Genomic DNA, 26,623 nt, shown 5'->3' on the forward strand with positions numbered 1-26,623 from the left:
GTGAGCCTGCACTGTAGAACGGGTCCCAGATACACTCAGCTACTAGAAACAGAACAACACTGAGTGATCAGGAGAATGGGCCATTTTAAATCGTCCATAGAGAAACTGACTTCAAAACAATCAGGATAGGATTAAACAGGCTGGTTTAGCACAGGGCTAAATCGCTGGCTTTGAAAGCAGACCAAGGCAGGCCAGCAGCACGGTTCAATTCCTGTACCAGCCTCCCCGAACAGGTGCCGGAATGTGGCGACTAGGGGCTTTTCACAGTAACTTCATTTGAAGCCTACTTGTGACAATAAGTGATTTTCATTTTCATCCATCAGAGGGAGTAAAATTTAAGTGAAGAGGGATGTAGAATCTGGATTTAGAAAATAAGTAAGTAAAGTAGCCACAGTCCCAGATGTCCATAGACCGTTTTCCCCTTTGAGGGGGAGAGCTGACTGCTGGTGATTTAACCTGAGGATCACCACACCTCAGGTGAGGGGCAGGGTTGAGAATGCGGGGCCTTAATGAATAACCTCAGCCGGTACGGGAATTGAACCCACGCTGCTGGCCTCGCTCTGCATCACATAAAAATTGTGAATACATCTGGTTCAAAACACAAGTTCAAGCACGGACTTTAAAAATTCTCCAGCTCTCTGTTCACCTGCATCCACCTTGTGGATATTTTCTAAATAAGAAAGTGGGGGCTGGTTTAGCTCAGTTGCCTGGACAACTGGTTTGTGATCCAGAGCCAGGCCAACAGCCTGTACCGGCAGAGGTTATTCATAAAGGCAGCGCCCGATCCTGGACCAGTGAAGCATTCCAAGGAAACTCACCTCCAACTTCGGAGATCAGCATCTCCCTGATCCAGGACCAGTAAGCTATTCCGAGGAAACTCACCTTCAGCCTCGGAGATCAGCATCTCCCTGATCCAGGACCAGTAAGCCATTCCGAGGACACGTTCACCTCCAGCTCTGGAGATCAGAATCCCCCTGATCCGGGATCAGTAAACCATCCCAAGGAAACTGTCAAGCCAAGAAGATAAGCACCCCCCTGATGTGGGTCCAGTAAACGGTTCCTACCTAATCCAGGGTCATACGTCTTTTCTGTCTTTTAGCTGATGCATTATATATAAACTGTTGCTTCTTAATCAACTGCTTCAAAATCACCTATGATTTCGACCCCCTTTTTGGATAATCTGTGACTCCTGGACACTTGTCCATGAGAGTAAGGGAAGGTCTGAGAACTGAAATAATCCAGAGTAATGATGAGGTGTGTATTTTTATCACCACTTTTCTTAGAAATCTCCCGCTCAACCAAAAAGGGTCAAAAAGATTCTTTAAATAGTGTAAAAGGATTTTCACTTCTTGACTCCTTAAGGCAGACTTAAGTAGGTGCTATTCAGGGTCAAAGTGACATTTCAAGTTATTCCTGGTATAACCTATATCTACAAAGATTTTATCTACTTACTACTCGAGTAGCTTCCATCCTGGGTCCGACTTTACCTGTTGGACTTTAACCTGGTGTTGTAAGACTTCTGACTGTGCTCACCCCAGTCCAACGCCGGCATCTCCACATCATGGCGACTTTACTGAGGTATAGTAAAGTAGACTTTGACTATTTTGTAATAACCACTATTTCAGGTGAGTGTAAATGTTTAACTTACTTTATTTTGTTTCAAAAGATAAAATCATTGTTTTTACAACAAGTAAAAGATCTTGCTTCTGGTGTTCCGTTCGAGTTGATCAGACCTTCGTGGCCCCCTTGACAATCTCTCTTCTTATCTGTGGGTGTTCTCAGTAGTTTCGATTCTCTGTTCGACTTCTCAGTACAGCTGTCCCCATGCACCAAAGTAGCTGTAAAAGCTCACGTTGGCAACTAGCGATTCAGGGTAGTTATTACCCTTCTAGCAGCCTTACTGTTTACATGGCCTTCTCCTAAAGTAATATCTTCTGCTTATTGATGTATATATTTCATCCATTTGTTAACATATGTTTAATTCTGCTGAAGCTAAGTACACCTCTTTTTAATGTGGTGTTAACATGACCTTAGCTTGTCAGTCTTTTACTTAAAGAGTGATACATCTGGTTGCTGTAGTGTCCCACGTGATAATGTTTTCACATTAACATGACCTTAGCTTGTCAGACTTTTACTTAAAGAGTGATACATCTGGTTTCCGTAGTGTCTAACATGATAATGCTTAATGTTAACATGACCTTAGATTGTCAGAACACTGGCAGGGAAGCTTCCTGCTAATTATTTTGTTGTATTTCAGCCTTTTAACCCCTTATCATTTTTAAGCATTGCATTTTCTCATATTCCTTTCAAATGACATTCTTCCCATTTTACAAAAGGGTTAGCTGCTTTTTGGGAAGAAGCAGTTAGCTGCGGTAAATTGTATCGTAGCAAAGTTAACTGGCATCTCCACATTTCCACTTTTAACTGGTGTCATTAAGTTTCTATCATTCACAAATAAACATTATTTCAAGTAATTCAAACTTTAAAATTCTGTAAATTCCACCCAATTGCTTGTTAAAATAATTACCTTCTATCAAAGGGGGGAGAACTTGTTCCCTTTATGTAACTTAAAACTTAACTTTGCTAGAATGTCTCTAACTTTAAGAAAGGTATTGGGTTACAGCACGAGTTGTTGCGAGGTGTTATCTCAAAGCCTGTGTGATAATAACTGTCTGCAGTCTGAAACCTTTTGCTGCTGTTAACCCTTTGAGAGACTTCTGCTTTAACTTCTCTATATTATTTTTAAGCATTGCATTTTCTCATATTCCTTCGGGTTGATCATCAGACCTTCATATATCAAATGACATTCTTCCCATTTTATTTTACAGGTGTTAGTTGTGGCTCAGTGGTTCCATTCTTATCTCGGAGTCAGGAGGTTGTGGGTTCAAATCCACCTCCAGAAACATGAGCATCAAATCCAGGTTGATATTCTGATGCAGTCCTGAGGGAGCACTGCACTGTCAAAGGTCCAGTGTTCCAGATCAGACCTTCAACTCTGGCCCCATCTGCCCTCAGTTGGGTGTAAAAGTTCCCATGATGTTATTCCAGAGAACATGGGAGTTCTCCCTGGTTTACTGCTTAATATTCATCCCTCAACAAACATCACTGAACAGATTCTCTGGTCACAGTCACATTTCTGTTTGTGGGATCTTGGTAGATTGGCTGTGCTAAATTGCCCCTTAGTGTCCAACGGTGAAGTGGGGTTACAGTGAGAGGGCGGGGGAAGTGCACCTGGGTGGGGTGCTCTTTTGTAGGGTTGGTGCAAACTCGATGGCCAAATAGCCTCCTTCTGCACTGTAAGATTCTATGATGCTGCCAGACCTGTTGCGTTAATTTGCATTTTCTGCTTTTATTCTATATTACACACCATTTTAATCCACTGATTATATTTATTGAACTACTGTACCATCAACTACCAGGAACAGTGTGTTCATGTTTCAGCTATTCTGGCCTTGGGTGACTGTGTGGAGTTTGCACATTCTCCCCGTGTCTGTGTGGGTTCCCTCCGGCTGCTCCAGTTTTCTCCCACCGTCCAAAGATGTGCAGGTTAGGTGGATTGGTCATGCTAAATTGCCCCTTCGTGTCCAAAAAAAAGTTAGCTGGAGTTACTGGGTTACGGTGATTGGGTGGAGGCATGGGCTTAAGTAGGGTGCTCTTTCCAAGGGCCAGTGCAGGATCGATGGGCCGAATGGCCTCCTTCTCCACTGTAAATTCTATGATTCTGTATGATTTTCTCTCTCAGGCTTATCCAATGGGTCTGTCTTGTAGTATTTCCCTGATGGTAGCACAGTGGTTAGCACTGTTGCTTCACAACACCAGGGTCCTGAGTTCAAATCCCGCTTGGATCACTGTCTGTGCGGATTCTGCACGTTCTCCCCGTGCCTGCATGGCTTTGCTCCGGGTGCTCCGGTTTTCTCCCACAAGTCCTCAAAGACTTGTTAGGTGAATTGGACAGTCTGAATTCTCCCTGTGTACCTGAACATGCACCGGAGTGTGGCGACTAGGGGCTTTTCACAGTAACTTCATTGCAGAGTTAATGTCAGCCTATTTGTGACAATAATAATAATAATCTTTATGTGTTTGGTATATTAAGGAGCAGGTAGAACTTCCTTGATTCGGCCTGTTGTCCCCTCAGATATTCCATCTGTTTTTGGTTAATGTGTCTGGAGTCTTTCAGTTCTTCCTGTCCGTCTCCAATTCTCCTTCCTGTCTCGGGTATATGAGTCAAGGGATCTTAGCACTGTGTTTCATGTTGTTTAGCTGTCTGTCTCCAGCAGGTATTGTTGTCTCTCGATAATGACTGTGCTGCTACCCTTGCTTCTGGTCTTATGAACATATCCGTGTTGGATCCAAGCTCCCGGATTGTCTGTCTTTCTCTCCGGGTAAGATTCTGTTTGTCTCTTGTATTTCAACAGGGCAGAGACCTGATTGAAGGGATTCAAACATGGGAGTTCTGGGAAAGATGGGCAAGGATTTGGGAGGTGACAACATGTTCAAAGGGTTTGGAGAGGACAGGGAGGTTGAAGATGGGGCAGTAATTTGTAAGGATGGCAGGGTCAAGGGTTTGTTGTACTGAGGAGGGGGTGATGATGGCAGATTTGAAGGACAGAGGGACAGTACCTGAAGAGAGAGAAATGTTGACAATATCCGTGGACACAGGGTAGTTGGCTGATCAGTAGCTCAGTGGGAATAGGGTCGATGGAGCAGCAGCTGGGTCTCATGGAAAGATGAGCTACGAGAGGGCATGAGGGGAGATGGGAGAGAAACTAGAGAAAGATGTGGGTTCAGGGCTCAGGAAAGGATGAAATTTAGAGACAGTTTGGTCCGGTGGGCTCGTGGAAGGGAGGGAAGCAGCAGAGGCAGCTGATCGGATTTACTCAATCTCAATCACAAAGAAGCTCCACAAGCTCCTCACACTTCTTGTTGGAGGTGAGGATGGAAGAGACAGGGGAGAGCGAGAGTACTTCAAAAGGAACTAACTTGTGTCAGAGATATTAAAAAGTTTCAACACACTGCGTATTTAACACAAATCTAATTTATTTGACTTTTAGCCAGAATATTAGCCCCTGTAAATGGGCTGGAGTTTGTTATCAGCAGAAAGAGACCCAAATGAACATGGTTCAGTCCTGAATGTGAGTCACAGCAAAGTTCAATTACTGCACAGAGATCAAAGAACAATACAGCACAGGAACAGGCCCTTCGGCCCTCCAAGCTTGTACCGGTCATGATACCAACCTTGGCCAAAACCCTTGTGCCGGATCCCTCTGTATCCATCGTATCCATGTGTTTGTCAAGATGATTTTTGAACGCCGTTAATCTGGCCTCGTTGGTGTGTCAGCAGGTGGGATGAAGCGGTAAATCCCTTCCCACAATTGGAGCAGGTGAACGGTCACTCTCCAGTGTGAACTCGCTGGTGCCTCTGCAGGACGGATGACTGAGTGAATTCCTTCCCACACGTGGAGCAGGTGAATGGCCTCTCTCCAGTGTGAACTGACTGGTGCCTCTGCAGGTCGGATGACTGAGTGAATCTCTTCCCACACCAGGAGCAGGCGAATGGTTTCTCCCCAGTGTGAATTCGCTGGTGTTTCCGCAGGTCAGATGACCGAGTGAATCCCTTCCCACACCAGGAGCAGGCAAATGTTTTTTCTCCAGTGTGAATTCGCTGGTGTTTCCGCAGGTCGGATGACCGAGTGAATCCCTTCCCACACTTGGAGCAGGTGAATGGCCTCCCCCCAGTGTGAATTTGCTGGTGCTTCTGTAGATCAGATGACTGAGTGAATCTCATCCTACACCAGGAACAGATGAATGCCCCCCCACCCCCAGTGTGAATTTGCTGGTGTTTCCGCAGAGCTGATGACTGAGTGAATCCCTTCCCACACTGAGAGCAGGCGAATGGTCTCTCCCCAGTGTGAATTCGCCGGTGGTTCTGCAGGGTGGCTGACTCAGTGAATCCCTTCCCACACCAGAAGCAGGTGAATGGTCTCTCCCCAGTGTGAATTCGCTGGTGTGTCAGCAGGTTGGATGACTGAGTGAATTCCTTCCCACACTGGGAGCAGATAAACGGCCTCTCCCCAGTGTGGCTTCGCTGATGTACAGTGAGGTGAGATGATCGTCTGAACCCAGTCCCACAGTGAGAGCACCTAAACGGTTTCTCGTCAGTGTGAACACGTTGATGGAGCATCAGTTCCCCAGAACTTTTATAGCTCTTCCCGCAGTCAGGACATTGAAAAGGTTTCTGATCAGTGTGAACTCGCTGGTGCTTCTGCAGGGCCGATGACTGAGTGAATCCCTTCCCACACTCAGAGCAGGTGAATGGTCTCTCCCCAGTGTGAATTCGCTTATGTTTGCGCAGGGCGGATGGCTGAGTGAATCTCTTCCCACACTTGGAGCAGGGGAATGGTCTCTCCCCAGTGTGAATTTGTTGGTGTTTCCGCAGGGCAGATAACTGAGTGAATCCCCTCCCACACTTGGAGCAGGTGAATGGTCTCTCCCCAGTGTGACTGCGGCGATGAGTTTCCAGCCTGGATGGGTAATTGAATTCTTTCCCACAGTCCTCACATTTCCACGGTTTCTCCTCAGTGTGACTGCATTTGTGGCTTGTGAGGCCTAATGATCGAGTGAATCCTCGTCCACACGCACAACACGTATACGGTTTCTCTCCACTGTGAACGATGCTTTTTCCTTCCATGTTCAAAGTACGATGATAGTCAGGATATGATAAATTGAGGACTCTGTCAGATCCTGATGTGATGCTTGGTTTGAGTTTCTGGACTTTGAAGCTTCCCCTTCGAACACCCGGTGAAACTGATTTAACACAGAAAATAGGGAGTGAGAGAGAACCCACAAAAACACAAAGGCAGGTTGTGAAATTGAGCTGAATGACTCTGGTCATTTGTGGGGTCGGCACTGGGAAAAAGTGACCATGAAAACTGCTGGATTGTCATAAAAACCCAACTGGCCTCTTTGGGAGGAGAGAGAAAGAGGTGAAGAGGGATCTTGTATATCTACACGACATATTAACATTTGCTTTGCCACATATTAGTTAGCAAAGCAAATTCTACCTTGAGCTTCATAAACAGTAATATTGATACTGAAAATATGCTTCTGGTGGCACAGTGATTAGCACTGCTGCCTCACAGCGCCAGGGACCCGGGTTCAATTCCGGCCTTGGTGACTGTGTGTCTGTGTGGAGTTTGCACTTTCTCCCCGTGTCTGCGTGGGTTTCCACACGGTTCTCCGGATTCCCCCCGCAGTCCAAAGACGGGCAAATTAGGTGGATTGGCCTTGATAAATTGTCCCTTCGTGTCTAGGGATGTGCAGGTTAGGTGCGGCTATGGGGTGGCCCAGTGGTTAGCACTGCTGCCTCACAGCTCCACAATCCCAGATTCAATTCCAGTCTCGGGTGACTGCCTCTGTGAAGTTTGCATTTTCTCCCCGTGTCTGCATAGATTTCCTCCGGGGGCTCCGGATTCCTCACACAGTCCAAAGATGTGCAGGTTCGGTGGATTGGCCACGCTAAATTGCCTCAAAGGTTAGTTGGGGTGACTGGGTTACGGGGACAAGGTGGAGGCATGGGCTTAAACCTAAGTCGGGTGCTCTTTCCAAGGGCCGGTGCAGACCCCTGGGGCCGAATGGCCTCCCGCTGCATTGTAAAGTCTATGATTCTGCACTGTAGGAATTCGTATGAATCTTTATAAAACTCTGGTCACCACATTTCAGGAAGGATGTGAAGGTTCTTGGAGAAGGTGCAGAGGAGATTTACCAGAATGGTTCCAGCAAAGGAGGTTGAGGGGAGATTTGATTCAGGGACACAAGATTATGCCAGGTTTCCATCAGGTGGACAAAGAAACTCTGTTTCCATTCACTGATCGTACAAGCAGTCGGGACACAGATTTAAAGTTTTGGGTAAAACCTGGAATGAACCATACAAGATCCTGAGGGGTCTTGACAGGGTGGATGTGGAGAGGATGTTTCCTCTTGTGGGAGAATCTAGAACGAGGGCATCACTGTTGCAAAATAAGGAGTCACCCATTTCAGATGGAGATGAGGATTTTTTTATTCTCGAGGGCTGTAAGACTTTGGAACTCACGTCCTTAAAAGGCAGTGGAAGCAGAGTCCTTGAATATTTTTGAGGCAGAGCTGGATAGATTCTTGATGAGCAAGGGGGTGAAAGGTCATCAGGGGTAGGCAGGAATGTGGAGTTGGGGTTAGAATGAGATCAGCCGCAATCTTATTGAATGCTGAACAGGCTCGAGGGGCCGAGTGGCCTGTTCCAAGTTTGTATGTAAAAGGTACAGGAGATATGAGGTGATATGAGATATATGTTTTTACACAGCGAGCGACAATGACCTGAAACGTGATGCCTATGAGGGAGTTTGAAAATAGACACAATGAATGATTTGATTTCAAAAGGAAATTGGATATCTGAGGGAAATAAACCTGTGAGGATACAGGGAGCAGGAGAATGGGACTGACTGGATTGCTCCAGAGAGCTAGCATGGACTCAATGGACTGAATGCCGTTCTTTGTGCCATCATGTCTCTGACTCTTTTGTGTAATCTAGTTTCGTAATTTAACCCCGGGGGGTTCAGATATCACTCAGGTAAATCTGAGCTACACTCCCTCCGAGGCCATTCTATCCTTCCTCAGGTTTGTTGCCCAGAACTGAACACAGTTCTCCAGGTTTGGTCTAACCAGGGTTTGTGAATCTCGGGGCTTTTCCAGTCACACTGAGACCTGAAATCTTCCCTCACAGACAGAACAGACAAACCTTTTACCTTCCACACCGAAATGCTGCTGAAATTCAGGTTCTCATGAATCGAGTGACTCTGTCAGATCGTGATGTGACGTTTGGTTTGCTTTTCCCGTCTGTTAAACCTCCACTTCCATTATCCTGTAAATTTACAGAAACCGCACTGTCAGTTTAGGACAGAAATTCACAACATTCTCTCCTCATCAACTTTGATTAAATGTATTCCTGGAGGTTTGATCACATGACCTCCCCCATCCTCCAGTCCGGCCAACACATCCATCCTTGTGACACACTGCCTTCCTCGGCCAATTGGGAAGAAAAATGACTCGTTACCTTACAGGATAGTTACTGTCCCAACGATTTTCAAGACACCCATGTATGAATCTCACCAACGCAGGGAGCTGAGTTGGTGCGAATCCGGGGAGGAGCAGCTTTGGAACAGTAAATATAAATAACTTACCTCGGGACTATACGGCCTAGTCGGCAGGGAGCGGATTTGGCCCGAATCCGGGGAGGAGGAGCTTCGGAAGAGTAAATATAAATAACTTACCTCAGAGTAAAGCTGATTCGCTGGTTGGGAATCTGTTCTAAATTTGAGAAACTGGAGTAATTAACTAAGTAGGGAGTAACTCGGAGATTAGTAACTAGGAGAGTGCTGTTTGTATCTATATCAACCATTTGGATGAGAACGTACAAGGCATGATCAGTAAGTTTGCAGATGATACTAAAATAGGTGGTATTGTCGGCAGTGAGGAAGGTTATCAAAAATTGCAGCAGGCTCTCGATCAGCTGGGAAAGTGGGCTGAGAAATGGCAAACGGAGTTCAATACAGATAAGTGTGAGGAGTTGCATTTCAGAAAGTCAAATCAAGGTAGGACTTTCACAGTGAATGGTAGGGCCTGAGGGAATATCGTGGAACAGAGGGACCTTGGAGTTCGGGTGCACGGTTCTCTAAAGGTGGAGTCACAGGTAGATAGGGAAGTGAAGAAGGCTTTTGGCCTTCATCAGTCAGGGCATTGAGTGTAGAAGTTGGGAAGTTATATTGCAGTTGTACAGGACGTTGGTGAGGTCGCACCTGGAGTATTGTGTTCAGTTTTGGTTGCTTTGCTATGGGAAAGATGTTATTAAACTGGAGAGAGTGCAGAAGAGATTTACAAGGATGTTGCCAGGACTCAAGAGACTGAGTTATAGGGAGAGATTGGACGCAGGTTCAATTCCTGCAGCGGCCTCCCCGAACAGCCGCCGGAATGCGGTGACTAGGGACTTTTCACAGTAACTTCATTGAAGCTTACTTGTGACAATAAGTGATTATTATTATTGTTATTATCTTCTTACAGTTTTATGCTGTCATCAATGCTGTCTACGATGCCACCGAACTTTGTATTATCAGCAAAAGTGCAGAAGAGGCACGTCGATCCATCGAGTTTGCACCAACACATCAAATCCTGACCCACCTACCTAATCCCATTTGCCAGCACTTGGCCCATAGCCCTGAATGTTATGATGTGTCAGTCTTCATCCAGGAACTTTTAAGAGGATGTGAGGCAAGTCGTCTCTACCACCCTCCTCAGCGGTGCATTCCAGACCCTCACCACCCTCTGGGTAAAAATGTTTTTCCTCAAGATATGTGTCAATAAATCTAATGATGTGGAGATGCCGGCGTTGGACTGGGGTGAGCACAGTACGAAGTCTTACAACACCAGGTTAAAGTCCAACAGGTTTGTTTCGATGTCACTAGCTTTCGGAGCGCTGCTCCTTCCTCAGGTGAATGAAGAGGTCTGTTCCAGAAACACATATATAGACAAATTCAAAGATGCCAAACAATGCTAGGAATGCGAGCATTAGCAGGTGATTAAATCTTTACAGATCCAGAGATGGGGTAACCCCAGGTTAAAGAGGTGTGAATTGTCTCAAGCCAGGACAGTTGGTAGGATTTCGCAGGCCAGATGGTGGGGGATGAATGTAATGTGACATGAATCCCAGGTCCCGGTTGAGGCCGCACTCATGTGTGCGGAACTTGGCTATAAGTTTCTGCTCGGCGATTCTGCGTTGTCGCGGGTCCTGAAGGCCGCCTTGGAGAACGCTTACCCGGAGATCAGAGGCTGAATGCCCTTGAATGCTGAAGTGTTCCCCGACTGGAAGGGAACATTCCTGCCTGGTGATTGTTGCGCAATGTCCGTTCATTCGTTGTCGCAGCGTCTGCATGGTCTCGCCAATGTACCACGCTTCGGGACATCCTTTCCTGCAGCGTATGAGGTAGACAACGTTGGCCGAGTCGCACGAGTATGTACCACGTACCTGGTGGGTGGTGTTCTCACGTGTAATAGTGGTATCCATGTCGATGATCTGGCACGTCTTGCAGAGATTACCATGACAGGGTTTTGTGGTGTCGTGGTCACTGTTCTGAAGACTGGGTAGTTTGCTGCAAACAATGGTTCGTTTGAGGTTGCGCGGTTGTTTGAAGGCAAGTAGTGGGGGTGTGGGGATGACCTTGGCAAGATGTTCATCGTCATCAATGACGTGTTGAAGGCTGTGAAGAAAATGACGTAGTTTCTCCGCTCCGGGGAAGTACTGGACGACGAACGGTATTCTGTCGGTTGTGTCCCATGTTTGTCTTCTGAGGAGGTCGGTCCGGTTTATCTAATAATAAATCTAATATAATCTAACCCCACTCTCTGCTGTCTGTTGGTTAGCCAATCCTCAATCCAAGCTAATATATTACCTCTCAACCCTGTGGGATCTTCCCTTGTTTATTACCTTTCGTGTGACACCTTATCAACTGTATTCTGGAAGTCCAAATACATCCACAGGACCCCCATTATCCACCTGGCCTGTTACATCTTCCAAGAACTCCAACAAGTGAGTCAAACACTTCACCAAACCACGCTGACTGATGGATTGCGGTTTGACTTTCCAAATGTCCAGTTACTATTTCCTCAATAATGGATTCCAACAGTTTCCCAACAACAGGCTTTAAACTAACTAGTTTCCGACTTTCTGCCTTTTTGAACAGGAGGGGTGCCATTAGACTTTTCCTCTAATGCAGTGACATTGTCACTGGGTCAGTGTCTCCCCCTGGTCTCTGTGAGGTTGTTTGTGGAGAGAAGCCGGAAGCGGCGGATAGTGAGAGTGGAGAATGTTCACTGTTTCACATTCGGCGCTGGGACCGCACTGGGGGTTTGGAAAACCCGACACTGACCTTTCACCTGAACCTCACAATACACAATATTGACGGCAGCATCGAACCAATAGCCGAAGAGTGGGCGGGTCCAGAGGACCAATCCAGTCTGACTGGTCCTCCAATCAATCAGCGTGAATAAGGAGGCGGGACTGGGCTGAGTGAAGCATGCGCAGTGTGATTAATGGTGACACAGCAAAAGCTTCTTTCTCGTATCCACAATCCGTAAAGGTGGGAATGGCGGGACGGAGGGAGAGATAAATCAGGAGGGTCGTTAGGCACGCTTCGTGTACATGTTAGATAGACCAAAAATCCGGAAAAATAACCTGCCGGGACCTGAGGATCTCAGCGGGAGCTGCAGTTTTCTCACAGACAAGATTTTGCGGCCGCCATCTTTATTTGGTACTGGCAGTGGCGCGCATGCGCCATCGGGATCCTTATTTGGATCACTAGCGGCAGTGCCCCCGCCATCTTTATCGGGGCACGAGCAGCAGAGGGCAGGCTCAGTGGCCATCATTGTTGGGGGCAACATTTTTTTGAAACGTTCCTTCATGACAGAATGTCCAGCAAACTGCTTCACTCTGAGTTACAAATTCCTATTTTGGGGCAGAATATATGTCCAGGGCTGTGACAATAATTCGAATTTATATGGTGACTTGAACAGAATAAAACTTTGAAGACTTTCAGAGAAACGTTACAAAGTAACAATTGACACTGAGCCACAAGAGGAGATATTAGATTTTAAGGACAATCTTAATGGAGGAAAGTGAACCGGAGAGTTTGAAGGAGGAAATTCCAGAAATGGAGTCCCTGGCAACTAAGTAATGGTGGAGAGATTAAAATCAGGAATTCTCAAGTGGCTGGAATTAAATGAGTGCAGCGATCTCAAAGGGGTGTGTGTGGAGGAAATTACAGTGATCAGGATGATCATTACCATGGAGTAAAACAATGAGAAATTTAAACTTTTTGTGCCTTTTAAAAGGAAGCCTTTGCAGATCAGTGGGCACAGGGGCTGGTGTGAGTAAGTAAATAGGTAGCAGAGTTTTGGATGGGATGGAGGGGGTTGTTTAATGTTAGAGTTCGGCTGCGAGTGCGTTGGAATAATTTGTTTGAGAGCTAACAGAAGAATGGATGATGGTTTCTGCAGCAGATGAACAGAGACTAAGGTGGAGTCGAGCTGCGTTCCTGAGGTGGAAGTCGGCAATCTTGGTGATGATGTAGATCTGTGGTCACGAGCTCATCTGGTGGTGAAATATTTCACCATGGTTGTGAACAGTCAGCTTCAGCCTCAGACATTTGACAGGGATGGAATTGGTAACAAGGGAGTGGAGTTTGTAGCGGTGATGAAAGGCAATGTGTTCACTCATCCAGTTCTGGATTTCAGACAAGTTCAACAGTGTGTGTCTTAAGACCATAAGACCATAAGACATAGGAGTGGAAGTAAGGCCATTCGGCCCATCGAGTCCACTCCACCATTCAATCATGGCTGATTTCAACTCCATTTACCCGCTCTCTCTCCATAGCCCTTAACTCCTCGAGAAATCAAGAATTTATCAACTTCTGTCTTAAAGACACTCAACGTCCCGGCCTCCACCGCCCAATGAATTCCACATACCCACCACTCTCTGGCTGAAGAAATTTCTCCTCATCTCTGTTCTAAAGTGACTCCCTTTTATTCTAAGGCTGTGCCCCCGGGTCCTAGTCTCCCCTGTTAATGGAAACAACTTCCCTACATCCACCCTATCTAAGCCATTCATTATCTTGTAAGTTTCTATTAGATCTCCCCTCAACCTCCTAAACTCCAATGAATATAATCCCAGGATCCTCAGACGTTCATCGTATGTTAGGCCTACCATTCCTGGGATCATCCGTGTGAATCTCCGCTGGACCCGCTCCAGTGCCAGTATGTCCTTCCCGAGGTGTGGGGCCCAAAATTGCTCACAGTATTCTAAATGGGGCCTAACTAATGCTTTATAAAGCTTCAGAAGTACATCCCTGCTTTTATATTCCAAGCCTCTTGGGATGAATGACAACATTGCATTTGCTTTCTTAATTACGGACTCAACCTGCAAGTTTACCTTTAGAGAATCCTGGACTAGGACTGCCAAGTCCCTTCGCGCTTCATCATTATGAATTTTGTCACCGTTTAGAAAATAGTCCACGCCTCTATTCTTTTTTCCAAAGTGCAAGACCTCGCACTTGCCCACGTTGAATTTCATCAACCATTTCTTGGACCACTCTCCTAAACTGTCTAAATCTTTCTGAAGCCTCCCCACCTCCTCCATACTACCTGCCCCTCCACCTATCTTCGTAACATCGGCAAACTTAGCCAGAATGCCCTCAGTCCCGTTATCTAGATCGTTAATATATGAAGAGAACAGCTGTGGCCCCAACACTGAACCCTGCGGGACACCACTCGTCACCGGTTGCCATTCTGAAAAAGAACCTTTTATCCCAACTCTCTGCCTTCTGCCTGACAGCCAATCGTCAATCCATGTTAGTACCTTGCCTCGAATACCATGGGCCCTTACTTTACTCAGCAGTCTCCCGTGAGGCACCTTATCAAAGGCCTTTTGGAAGTCAAGATAGATAACATCCATTGGCTCTCCTTGGTCTAACATATTTGTTATCTCTTCAAAGAACTCTAACAGGTTTGTCAGGCACGACCTCCCCTTACTAAATCCATGCTGACTTGTCCTAATCCGACCCTGCACTTCCAAGAATTTAGAAATCTCATTCTTAACAATGGATTCTAGAATCTTGCCAACAACCGAGGTCAGGCTAATTGGCCTATAATTTTCCATCTTTTTCCTTGTTCCCTTCTTGAACAGTGGGGTTACAACAGCGATTTTCCAATCCTCTGGTACTTTCCCTGACTCCAGTGACTGTTGAAACATCACCAACGCTTCCACTATCTCCTTTAGAACTCTAGGATGTAGCCCATCTGGACCCGGAGATTTGTCAATTTTTAGACCTCTTAGTTTCTCTAGCACTTTCTCCTTTGTGATGGCTACCACATTCAACTCTGTCCCCTGACTCTCCGGAATTGTTGGGATATTACTCATGTCTTCTACTGTGAAGACTGACGCAAAGTACTTATTCAGTTCCTCGGCTATTTCCATGTCTCCCATCACAAAATTTCCAGCGTCATTTTGGAGCGGCCCAATGTCAACTTTTGCCTCCCGTTTGTTTTTAATGTATTGAAAGAAACTTTTACTATCATTTCTAATGTTACTGGCTAGCCTACCTTCAAACTTGATCCTCTCTTTCCTTATCTCTCTCTTTGTTATCCTCTGTTTGTTTTTGTAGCCTTCCCAATCTTCTGACTTCCCACTACTCTTTGCCACATTATAGGCTTTCTCTTTTGCTTTGATGCATTCCCTCACTTCCTTTGTCAGCCATGGCTGCCTAATCTCCCCTCTGATAACCTTTATTTTCTTTGGGATGAACCTCTGTACTGTGTCCTCAATTACTCCCAGAAACTCCTGCCATTGCTGTTCTACTGTCTTTCCCACTAGGGTCTGCTCCCAGTCGATTTTCGTCAGTTCCTCCCTCATGCCCCTGTAGTTACCTTTATTTAACATCCCTGGATGTTTAAATGCCAGTCCTGAACCCCCTGCAACCACGTCTCTGTGATGCCTACCACATCATACCTGCAAGTCACAATCTGGGCCACAAGCTCGTCTACCTTGTTCCGTACACTGCGCGCATTTAAATATAGCACCTTTAATTCTCTATTGACCGTCCCTTTTTGTTTTCTTAGTGTGGTGGACCTTGGTTTACTGAGCCTTTCCATACACTGTGTCATATTTTGTGGGATGGGGACTATTGTAACCTCTCCTGAGTTCTGTCTTTTTGTGCTTTTTTGTATTCCTAAGCAGCTACGCTTCCCACTGATTACTTCACCTCTTGGTTCCCTGACTTTCCCTTTCTTGGAAAGGAACTTGCAGGTGGTGATGTTCACATACATCTGCTGTCCTGTCCATCCAGATGGTGGAGGTTAAGTGTTTAGGAGATTCTGTCAAATTGTGATTCAGTTGCTGGTCCATTGTTTGCTGTTACCCTCACTCCTTTCTCACTCTCTCCCTTTCCATCATCTTTTTGATTCTCTCTCTCCCCCACTACTCACTCTCTTTCTCTCTCACTCGGTTTCTCACATAAAATTCGAGTCCAGAGGGTTGTGGATGATAATAAGAATCATTATTGTCACAATTAGATTTACATGAACACTGCAATGAAGTTACTGTGACCATCGTTGAATATATTTAAGGCTGAGATGGTGAGATTTTTGGTCTCTCAGGAAGTCAAAGGACACAGAGAGCTAACGGGAAAGTGGAATTGAAGACCAAGATCAGCCACAATCGTGTTCAATGGCAGAGCAGGTTTGACGGGCCGAATGGTCTACTTCTGCTCCTATTTCTTGTGTTCTTGCAGAGGCCCGAATCTTGTGTGGGCTCAGACCGGGTGGCAGGTTCCCTTCCCTGAAGGACAATAACAAACTAGTTCACTTTCAACAGTTTTCATAGTCACTTTTTCCCAGTGCCGGCCCCACAAGTTACCAGATACATTCAGCTCAATTTCCCAACCTGCCTTTGTGTTTTTGTGGGTTCTCTCTCACTCCCTATTTTCTGTTTTAAATCAGTTTCACAGGGTATCAGCAGGGAAGGATGTGGGAATTGGGAATCAGCAATTGGGAAACTCCAACCAAACACCACATCAAAATCTGACAGTCGTGTAACTGATCGTAACCTGAATATCATCAGATTTTGAACATGGAAGGAAAAATCACAGTTCACAGTGGCAAGAAACCGTACACGTGTTCTGTGAGTTGTCAAAACACAAGTGCAGTCACAGCAGGGAGAAACCATGGAAATGTGGGGACTGTGCAAGGCGTTCAATTACCCATCTGACCTGGTAACCCATCGACACATTCCCGTAACAGCCTCCCCGAACAGGCGCCGGAATGTGGCGACTAGGGGCTTTTCACAGTACCTTCATTTGAAGCCTACTTGTGACAATAAGCGATTTTCATTCATTTCATTTCACTGGGGAGAAGCCTGTCACCTGCCCCGAGTGTGGGCGTGGATTCACTCAGTCATACAGCCTGTTGATGCACCAGCGAGTTAACACTGGGGAAAGGCCTTTCACCTGCCCCGAGTGTGGGAAGGGATTCACTCATTCATCCCAACTGCTGACACACCAGCAGATTCACAATGATGAGACCTTTTAAATGCAGAAAATGCGGGAAGTGCTTTAAAGGTTCTTGGGATCAGGTGTCCCATCAAAGAGTTCACACTGACGAGAGACCGTTTAAATGCTGCCACGAGGTGACATCATCCAAAAGTGTAGTTTTCACATGTCCACTGACAACATCCAGCTCTACCTCACCCGCATCCCTCCCCATTCCTCCACTGTTACTAAATTATCAAACTGCTTGTCCCACATCCGGTCCTGGATGAACAGAAATTTCCTCCAATTAAAAATTGGAAGACCAAAGCCATTGTCTTCAGTCAGCATTAGAAATTCCATTACCCCGACTTCCGGTTACGGTGATGCACTGCTAAGTCGCACGTTACGGCACCTCACGTTCCAACGCACTTTTGGGCTCTTATCGGGAGCCCCAACGGAATTTCTTTCCCACCCAACCCAGTGTGAGGTGACGAAGGAAGGAGTCCCCCCGGGTGTGTATGGAAAGGAGTGGCGGTAGTGGCCAGATTGCGGAGGATCCTTTGTAGCAGTGGCAGAGAAGAGAAGGGAGAAGCAAGATGGCGGCCGATGGAGCCCAGATGGTATGGGGCCCGGACCAGCAGGAGTTTCTCCGACGATGTGTGGAGGAGCTCAAGAAAGAGGTGCTGGCGCCGATGTTACTGGCAATCGAGGGACTGAAGGAAACACAAAAGGTCCAGGCGATGGAGCTTCGTGGAGTGAATACAAAGGCAGCCGAGAATGAAGATGAGATACAGGGCCTAGTGGTAAAAACGGAGACACACGAGGCACTACACAAGAGGTGCATAGAAAGGCTGGAAGCCCTGGAGAACAGCTCGAGGAGGAAAAACCTACGGATTCTAGGTCTCCCCGAAGGAACAGAGGGAGCTGATGCGAGCACGATGCTCCACGCGCTAATGGGAGCTGAGGCCCCAACGGGCCCCCTGGAAGTGGAGGGAGTGTACCGGGTCCTCGTGAGAAGACCAAAGGCAGGGGAACCACCAAGAGCAATAGTGGTGAAGTTCCATCGCTGCAGGGACAGAGAGATGGTCCTGAGCTGGGCCAAGAAGGCACGGAGTAGCAAATGGGAGAATGCGGTGATACGTGTGTATCAGGACTGGAGTGCGGAGGTGGCGAGAAGGAGGGCGAGCTTTAACCAGGCCAAGACGGTGCTCCATAGGAAGAAAATTAAATTTGGGATGCTGTAGCCGGCGCGACTGTGGGTCACGCATCAGGGCAAGCACCACTACTTCGAGACGGCGGAGGAGGCATGGACATTCATCCAAGAAGAGAAACTGGATTGGATTTGAAAGTTTGATGTTTGGAGAGAAGCAGCGAGGTGGTGGTACAGTAATGTAAAGTGGGGAAAGGGGAGGGCTACTGTATAGCAATGTTGGACGGGGAATTTTTCTCCCCCCGATGGGGGGGACACGAAGAAATGTGGGCGCCGGTGGGAAAAGGGACAGGGAAGGGGAATGAGGGAACTGCGCCATAGGGGGCGGCGCCGAGAGGAAAGCATGGGTATTTTCCCGCGCTATGGAAATTATAGCGGGAAAACGGGTGCAGGAAGGATGGGAGCCTCACACGCAGGGAGGTGAAAGAGTGAACGGGGGAAGCCGAGGTCAGCCAGAGTTAGCTGACTTCCGGAAGCAATATGGGGGGAGTAATCAAGCTAGAGGGGGATCTAGCGGGGAGGGGGATTAACTGGGTTGCTGCTGCTGAGTGCAAGGGGGAGCTGGTAAGAGATGAGGTGGTCGGGGCGGGAGGGCGCTGCCAGGGGGACAGACGGGTGCATGGGACCTGGATGAGGAGATGGCCTAAAAAAGGGGATGGCTAGTCGACGAGGGTGGTGGGTGGTGAATGGCCCCCCAATCCGGCTGATCACGTGGAATGTGAGAGGTTTAAATGGGCCGATTAAGTGGGCACGGGTGTTTGCGCACTTCAAGAGACTGAAGGCGGACGTAGTCATGCTCCAGGAGACGCACCTGAAGTTGGCGGATCAGGTTAGACTAAGAAAAGGATGGGTGGAACAGGGATCCCACTCAGGGTTGGACGCAATAAACAGAGGGGTGGCAATATTGATGGGGAAACGTGTATCATTCGAGGCTAAGAACATAGTGGTGGACAGTGGGGGCAGATATGTGATGGCGAGTGGCAGACTGCAGGGCGAGGCAGTTGTGCTGGTGAATGTATATGCCCCGAATTGGGATGACGCAGGATTCATGAAGCGAATGCTGGGACCTATCCCGGACCTGGAGGTGGGAAATTTGATAATGGGGGGGGGGGGGGGGACTTTAACACAGTGCTGGATCCAGGGCTAGACCGGTCCAGATCCAGGACCGGGAGAAGGCCGGCAGCGGCCAAGGTGCTTAAGGGATTTATGGAACAAATGGGGGGAGTGGATCCGTGGAGATTCGCCAGACCGATGGGTAAAGAGTTCTCTTTTTTCTCCCACGTCCACAAGGTATACTCCCGGATAGACTTTTTCACTTTGGGAAGGGCACTGATCCCGAAGGTGGCAGGAACGGAGTACTCGGCCATAGCCATTTCAGATCACGCCCCGCACTGGGTGGATCTGGAACTAGGAGAGGAAAGGGAGCAGCGCCCACTCTGGTGACTAGATATGGGACTACTGGCGGACGAGGGGGTCTGCGGAAGGGTGAGGGGGTGTATTGAGCGATACTTGGAGGTCAACGACGATGGGGAGGTTCAGGTGGGGGTAGTAGAGGAAGCGCTGAAGGCGGAGGTTATAGGAGAGCTGATCTCCAACAGAGCCCACAAGGGGAAACAAGAGGGCAAAGAAAGAGAGATTAGTGGGGGAAATTCTGAGGGTGGATAAAAAATATGCGGAGGCCCCAGACGAAGGGCTATACAGAGAAAGGCTAAGATTACAGACGGAGTTTGACCTGCTGACCACGGGAAAGGCAGAGGCACAGTGGAGGAAGGCACAGGGGATACAATATGAGTATAGGGAAAAGGCGAGCCGGCTGCTAGCCCAACAACTTCGGAAGCGGGTGGCGGCGAGAGAGATCGGGGGAGTTAGGGACGAAACGGGAAATATGGAGCAGAGAGCAGGGAATGTGAATGAGGTGTTCAAGACCTTCTATGAGAGGCTATACAAGTCCCAACCCCCGGGGGGAAAAGAAGGAATGCTACACTTTCTGGACCAGCTAAGGTTCCCGAAGGTGAAGGGGCAGGAGGTGGCAGGTCCGGGGGCATTAATCGAGGTGGATGAGGTGATTAAAGGACTGGGGAACATGCAGGCAGGGAAGGCCCCGGGACCAGATGGGTTTCCGGTGGAATTCTACAGGAAGTATATGGACCTGTTGGCCCCGTTTTTGGCGAGAACCTTTAATGAGGCTAAGGAAAGGGGGATGCTACCCCCGACAATGTTGGAGGCGACGATATCGCTAATCCTGAAACGAGATAAAGACCCGCTGCAGTGCGGGCCATACAGGCCCATCTCACTCCTAAATGTAGACGCCAAACTGCTGGCCAAAGTGATGGCGACAAGGATAGAGGATTGTGTCCCAGGGGTGGTGCATGACGATCAGACAGGGTTTGTAAAGGGGAGACAACTGAATGCTAATGTACGAAGGATGCTGGGTGTGATGATGACACCCCCACCAGAAGGGGAGGCAGAGATAGTGGCGGCATTGGATGCAGAGAAGGCATTCGATAGGGTGGAGTGGGACTATCTGTGGGAGGTGCTGAAGAGGTTTGGGTTCGGTGAGGGGTTTATTAGATGGGTCAGACTCTTATATGGGGCCCCGATGGCAAGCGTCCTTACAAACAGGCAAAGATCGGGATACTTTCGACTTCATAGGGGTACAAGACAAGGGTGTCCCCTGTCCCCGTTACTGTTCGCGTTGGCAATTGAACCACTGGCCATAGCGCTGAGGGATTCTAAGAAGTGGAGGGGGGTGCTTAGAGTGGGAGAGGAACACCGAGTGTCGCTCTACGCAGATGATCTACTGTTATATGTCGCGGACCCGGTAGAGGGGATGCCAGAGGTAATGCAGATACTTAGGGAGTTTGGAGAGTTCTCGGGATACAAACTAAATATGGGGAAGAGTGTGCTTTTTGTGATGCATCCCAGGGAACCGGGCAGGGGGATAGATGTTCTGCCGCTGAGGAGGGTGGTAAGGAATTTTTGATACCTGGGGATTCAGGTGGCCAGGAACTGGGGAACCCTGCATAGACTTAACCTGACGCGACTGGTGGAGCAGATGGAGGAGGACTTTAAGAGGTGGGATATGGTGCCGCTGTCACTGGCGGGCAGAGTGCAGGCAGTTAAAATGGTGGTCCTCCCGAGGTTTATTTTTGTGTTTCGGTGCCTCCCCACCCTGGTCACAAAGGCCTTTAAAAAAAAAATAAACAGGAGCATTATGAGCTTTGTGTGGGAGGGAAAGACCCCGAGAGTAAAGAGGGGGTTCCTGCAGCGCAGTAGGGACAGAGGGGGACTGGCACTGCCAAGCCTGAGCGACTACTATTGGGTCGCCAATGTGTCGATGGTCTGTAAGTGGATGAGGGAGGAAGTGGGAGCAGCGTGGAAGAAGCTGGAAATGGCGTCCTGTAAGGGAACAAGCCTAAAAGCGCTGGTGCCGGCGCCGCTGCCGTTCTCCCCAAAAAGGTACACCAAAAACCCAGTGGTGGTGGCAACCTTGAAGATCTGGGGGCAGTGGAGAGGACACAGGGGAGTGACGGGTGCCTCGTGTGGTCCCCGATAAGGAATAACCACATGTTCATCCCGGGGAGGATAGATGGGGGATTCCAGTGTTGGCAGCGAGCAGGAATTAGGAAGCTGAGGGACCTGTTTATAGACGGGGTGTTTGCAAGTCTGGGAGCGGTAGAAGAAAAATATAAGTTGCCACCAGGGAATGCCTTCAGATACATGCAAGTGAGGGCATTTACGAGGCAACAGGTGAGGAAATTTCCGCAGCTCCCGACGCAAGGGATCCAAGATAGAGTGATTTCGGGGGCATGGGTTGGAGAAGGCAAAGTGTCCGAAATATACCGGGAGATGAGGGGGAGGCGATGATAGAGGAGCTGAAGTGGAAATGGGAAGAAGAGCTGGGGGAAGAGATCGAGGAGGGGCTATGGGCGGATGCCCTAAGTAGGGTAAATTCCTCGTCCTCATGTGCCAGGCTTAGCCTGATTCAATTTAAGGTTCAACACAGAGCACATATGACGGGAGCAAGACTGAACAGGTTTTTCGGGGTGGAGGACAGGCGTGGGAGGTGCTCGGGAAGCTTGGCGAACCACATACACATGTTCTGGTCGTGTCCAGCACTGCACGAGTTCTGGGGGTGTGTGGCAAGTGTGATTTCAAAGGTGGTGGGGGTCCGGGTCAAACCAGGCTGGGGGTTAGCTATTTTTGGGGTTGCAGAAGAACCGGGAGTGCAGGAGGCGAAAGAGGCCGACATTTTGGCCTTTGCGTCCCTGGTAGCCCGGCGAAGGATCTTATTCATGTGGAAGGAAGCGAAGCCCCCGGGCGTGGAGGCCTGGATAAACGACATGGCAGGGTTCATAAGATTGGAACAAATAAAATTTGCGTTGAGAGGATCGACTCAGGGGTTCATCAGGCGGTGGCAACCGTTCCTTGACTATCCGCGGAACGATAATGAAAAGACAGAAAGGACAGCAGCAGCAACCCAGGGGGGGGGTGGGGAGGGAGCACTATTTTGTGTTTTTGCTATTTGTTTTTTCTTTTCTAGTTTGTTGTAAGCTCACTATATTATTTAAATAATGTTTAATGTATAATCCTTTGTTGAGTTGTAAAAACGGAAAAATTTTTGCTTGAAAAATTTCAATAAAATATATATTTTTAAAGAAACAGGCCTTGCTCTGTTTTCTCTTAGTGCCCAGTTTAACAGCGGCTGCTAACTGAGCCATTTTTACATTTGCAAGTAATTGTTCAACGGCTTTCTCGTGGGTGAGGGCCGTATCTTCAGGGCTGGTCAGGTCTGAACACAACAAGTACTCTGTCCCTTTCATGGGGTGTCCGGTCATGATGGTGTGTGGGGTATAACCTGTGGAGGTGGAAACAGTGTTACGCAAAAACATCAGCGCAATGGGGAGGACAGAATCCCAAGTGGTGTTGTTCTGCTGGACTATTTTTCTACGGGTGGTTTTTAGGGTCCGATTCATGCACTCCACTATACCACTCGACTGTGGGTGGTATGCAATGTGAAATTTTTGGGTTATGCCAAATATCGTGAGGACGTTCTGCATGACCTGTCCCGTAAAGTGAGAACCTTGGTCCGACACAATACTGCGGGGGAGTCCCCATCTTGTAAAAATATGGTGGATTAGGATTTTGGCTGTGGTTTTTGCGGTGTTGGTGTGGGCTGGAAATGCTTCCACCCACTTTGTGAAAGTATCTATGACCACCAGAATGTATTGATAGCCATTCCTGCAAGGGGGCAATGCACCTATAAAATCGATCTGGAGGTTAGTCCAGGGGCCGTTAATGGGCCGGGTGTGGCTGAGGTGTGCCTTTTTGGCATATCTATCTGGGTTGTTCTGTGCGCAGATGAGGCAATTCTCAATGTAATGGGATACATCCTCTTTGAGATTAGGCCACCAACAAAGCTGTTTGAGGTGGGCTGCGGTGGGATCGATTCCCTGGTGTCCATGACCATCATGGAATAAACAGATTAATTGGTTCCTATCCTGCTTCGGAACTACATAAAGGGTGTCTTTCAACACCACACCGCCATGTGTGGTTATCATATTTCTGAACCTCTCGTATGGGGCTGGAAACTTCCCTTTCACGATCTCAGTGAGAGCGCTATCCTGCTTCTGGGCCTCTACTAGATCTTCGATCCTAGTCTGCGTGACCTGAACTGCACTCACTGGCGCACTCACTGGGGCACTTTCGGGGGGGCTTCCAAAAGTACCCATGCCTGGATCCTGCTTTAGCCAGTGCGTCGGTTTTTACATTTCCAGGGGGGGAGGAACGATGGTGGCTGCGGACTTTTATAATGCCAAAAGTCCTGTCCTTGGCTTTTTTCAGAATATGGCGGAGTAATGGCGCTGAGGGGAGGGGTTTCCCATCCGCGGAAACAAATCCTCTTGTTTCCCAGAGGGGTAGAAATTCGGTGAGGCTGTTGCAAACGTATAGACTGTCTGAATATATGTCTGCTGGGCTGGGGAAGGAATCGGGGTGCTCTATAATGTAAGCGATGGCCGCAAGCTTTGCTGCCTGCGCGCCTAAGTGTCCGGGTAATTTTAATGCGATTTCCTCGAGGGCGCATCCCTGCGCGTCCTCCACATAAATCCCACAACCTGTTATGCGTTGCCCATCCAGGACTGTGGAAGATCCATCCACATAGATCATAATGGGATCACATGTGTCCGGGTGAGGGGGGCTTTAAGATGGAGTGGCTAGTTTTCTGGGGGGGTGTTTTTGCGATAAAGGGGCCTGTATTATGGTGGGGCGAGATGATTTCACACTCGTGGGGGGTTCCGGGGTACTGTAGATTGTCCACTAAGTATGTGTGTGTTTTGGTCCGTTTGACTGTGCTGTCCCGTCTTTGTAAGAGAAGGGTCCACCTAGCAGCGCGGATTTGGCTGACGGTACCGTCTTTAAGTCGTCCGTCTAGTAAAAGTTGGGTGGGGGTGTGCTCGGTCAAAATGGTGATGGGGTTCAGTCCGGTAATGTATGAAAAGTACTGGACTGCCCAGAAAACTGCGAGCAGGTGTCTCTCACAGGCTGAGAATCCCTGCTCCACAGCATCTAAAATTCGGGAGGCATAAGCCACGGGTCTTAGCTGGTCGTGCCGTTCCTGCAGGAGCACGGCTGAAAGGGTGCGGTCTGTGGTCGCTACCTCTATGGCATAAGGGGAAAGCGGGTCGGGAACTTGTAGTGCGGGGCCGGCTATGAGCGCCTGTTTTAATGATTCCACAGCATCCGTATGCTGCGGAAGCCACTCCCAGGGGGCTCCTTTCTTTAAGAGATCTGAGAGGGGCGCTGCCTTGCTGGCGAAACCGTCAATGTGGTTTCGGCAGTAGCCAACCAGTCCTAAAAATGACCGGAGGGCTGCAACGTTTTGGGGAAGGGGCAATTTAGCGATCGAGTCAATTCTTTTGTGCTCGATCTCGCGTTTGCCGTGTGTGATGATAGTACCCAAATATACCACCTTTTCTTCCAATATCTGGGCCTTTTGGGGGTTGACTTTACAGCCAATGGAATGTAGTAATTCCAGGAGTTCGGACAGAAGCTCAATGTGCTCTTCCTTTGTGTCTGTCTGCAGTAAGTCGATCTTTAATTGCTGGAGCGTAGTTGTTGCTGGATGAACTCTTGTACCGAACCAGCCACTCCAGCCCCTGTCCCGGAACCTGGCGGATCCAGTACATGGTGTCGCTGCCAAGATCGAAGCCGCTGGTTCTACAGGTCAGTCTCAGGGAGCCTCCGGGACGCCCGCTCTCTGCCTCTGGCTGAGTCAACACAACCTCCGACTGGACGCCTGTAAAAATATATCAAAAAGCCCGAGGATTAATGCTGGTGAAATGATTGGTGACTCTGGAACATTCCAGAGAGAGACTAACACTGAGACAGTAACAGTGAGAGACTTGGACAATAAAAACTACTCACGGGATAAGAAAGTCAGCAACAAACTGAGAGAAATGGCCCACCTCATCCTTCTGGTCATTTGGGGGAAATGGTTGTGTCAGGAACTCAGTGAACAAACCAGCTCCCGGACTGTTGGATTCGGGTCCCAGTGAGCGGCATTTAAATACCCGGCAGAAGGGGCGGGTTTCCAGGCGCCGCCTGTTGATTCCCTGGTGGAGGCGGCGACTGGATCCACGTCCCACCTTGCACACCCCCAACAGAATGGACTCAGAGATTTACTATAAGATATTATTTAAAGTGGACATTTTCTCTGTATCGGGACAGTAGTTTGTCTGAATTGATTCTTTATAATGTCCCCAATGGTTCTAATGGCGAAATTACATTTGCGCATCTGGTAATAAAAACCTATTCCATTGTAAATTCACTCCCTTTATTTCTACACACCAACAAAAGAGGATGAACATAGACAGATTAATGGTATTGTCAGGAAATAAGTCGATTGTCAGTCTGATTTGCAATACTCTGAGTATCTATCCCATTACAGTAACAAAAAATATAATTTATCAAAGGAATTGTTATTGCGTTAGCTGGCTAAATGCGGGATGAACAACGTGATTCCATTTCCAGTGCGGATGTCTATAACTGTACAATGTGGGTCTGTAGACAAGAAGAAACTCTAACATTACACAATGACTCTCCTTACATTTCTCGAACTGCCCCGAGCCTAAGACAGTCCTGTGAACATTGGCGGTAAAAGAAACCCGCTTGCCTGATAATTGAGCAGTGAGTTAACAGTGAAACATAAAATTGACATCAACATTTGACAGAAGTTAATGATTCGGAACGGACACAGCGATCAGCAAAGTTACCCTTCAGCATCCAAATCGTTGCCGCTAATTTTACTGGCCAA

General features: G+C 48.0%; 2 protein-coding genes and 2 long non-coding RNA genes across 10 annotated transcripts in view; 3 read left to right on the forward strand and 1 right to left on the reverse strand.

The window, feature by feature from the left end:
- LOC140421519 (uncharacterized) overlaps positions 1 to 26,623 on the forward strand; it is a 331,613-nt gene that overhangs the window by 212,526 nt on the left and 92,464 nt on the right. The gene's annotated exons all lie outside the window — the stretch shown is intronic.
- On the reverse strand, positions 1,633 to 12,346 carry LOC140419110 (uncharacterized). Of its 6 annotated transcripts, none has more exons than XM_072502869.1 (3): positions 12,257 to 12,346; positions 8,778 to 8,893; positions 1,633 to 6,804 (listed from the first exon to the last, which is right to left on the reverse strand). In XM_072502869.1, the coding sequence occupies exon 3, from the start codon at positions 6,686 to 6,688 to the stop codon at positions 5,390 to 5,392; it is 1,299 nt and encodes a 432-aa protein (XP_072358970.1). In that variant the 5' UTR covers positions 6,689 to 6,804; positions 8,778 to 8,893; positions 12,257 to 12,346; the 3' UTR covers positions 1,633 to 5,389. The 6 variants fall into 6 exon arrangements, with proteins under 6 accessions (XP_072358970.1, XP_072358969.1, XP_072358972.1 ...); XM_072502868.1 differs by having other exon boundaries at positions 12,261 to 12,328; XM_072502871.1 differs by having other exon boundaries at positions 8,771 to 8,893; positions 12,261 to 12,328.
- LOC140419114 (uncharacterized) lies at positions 4,251 to 10,404 on the forward strand. The gene is made up of 2 exons (XR_011945543.1): positions 4,251 to 4,382; positions 10,090 to 10,404. It is a non-coding gene; the product is annotated as an uncharacterized lncRNA (long non-coding RNA).
- LOC140419115 (uncharacterized) lies at positions 12,318 to 26,133 on the forward strand. The gene is made up of 2 exons (XR_011945544.1): positions 12,318 to 12,951; positions 25,394 to 26,133. It is a non-coding gene; the product is annotated as an uncharacterized lncRNA (long non-coding RNA).

This window comes from Scyliorhinus torazame, chromosome 5, assembly GCF_047496885.1.
Source record: "Scyliorhinus torazame isolate Kashiwa2021f chromosome 5, sScyTor2.1, whole genome shotgun sequence".
Classification (NCBI taxonomy): Eukaryota; Metazoa; Chordata; class Chondrichthyes; order Carcharhiniformes; family Scyliorhinidae; genus Scyliorhinus; species Scyliorhinus torazame.

Coding starts and splice junctions, on each gene's coding strand:
- LOC140419110 (XM_072502869.1), bottom strand. CDS start 6,688: ATGGAAGGAAAAAGCATCGTTCACAGTGGAGAGAAACCGTATACGTGT.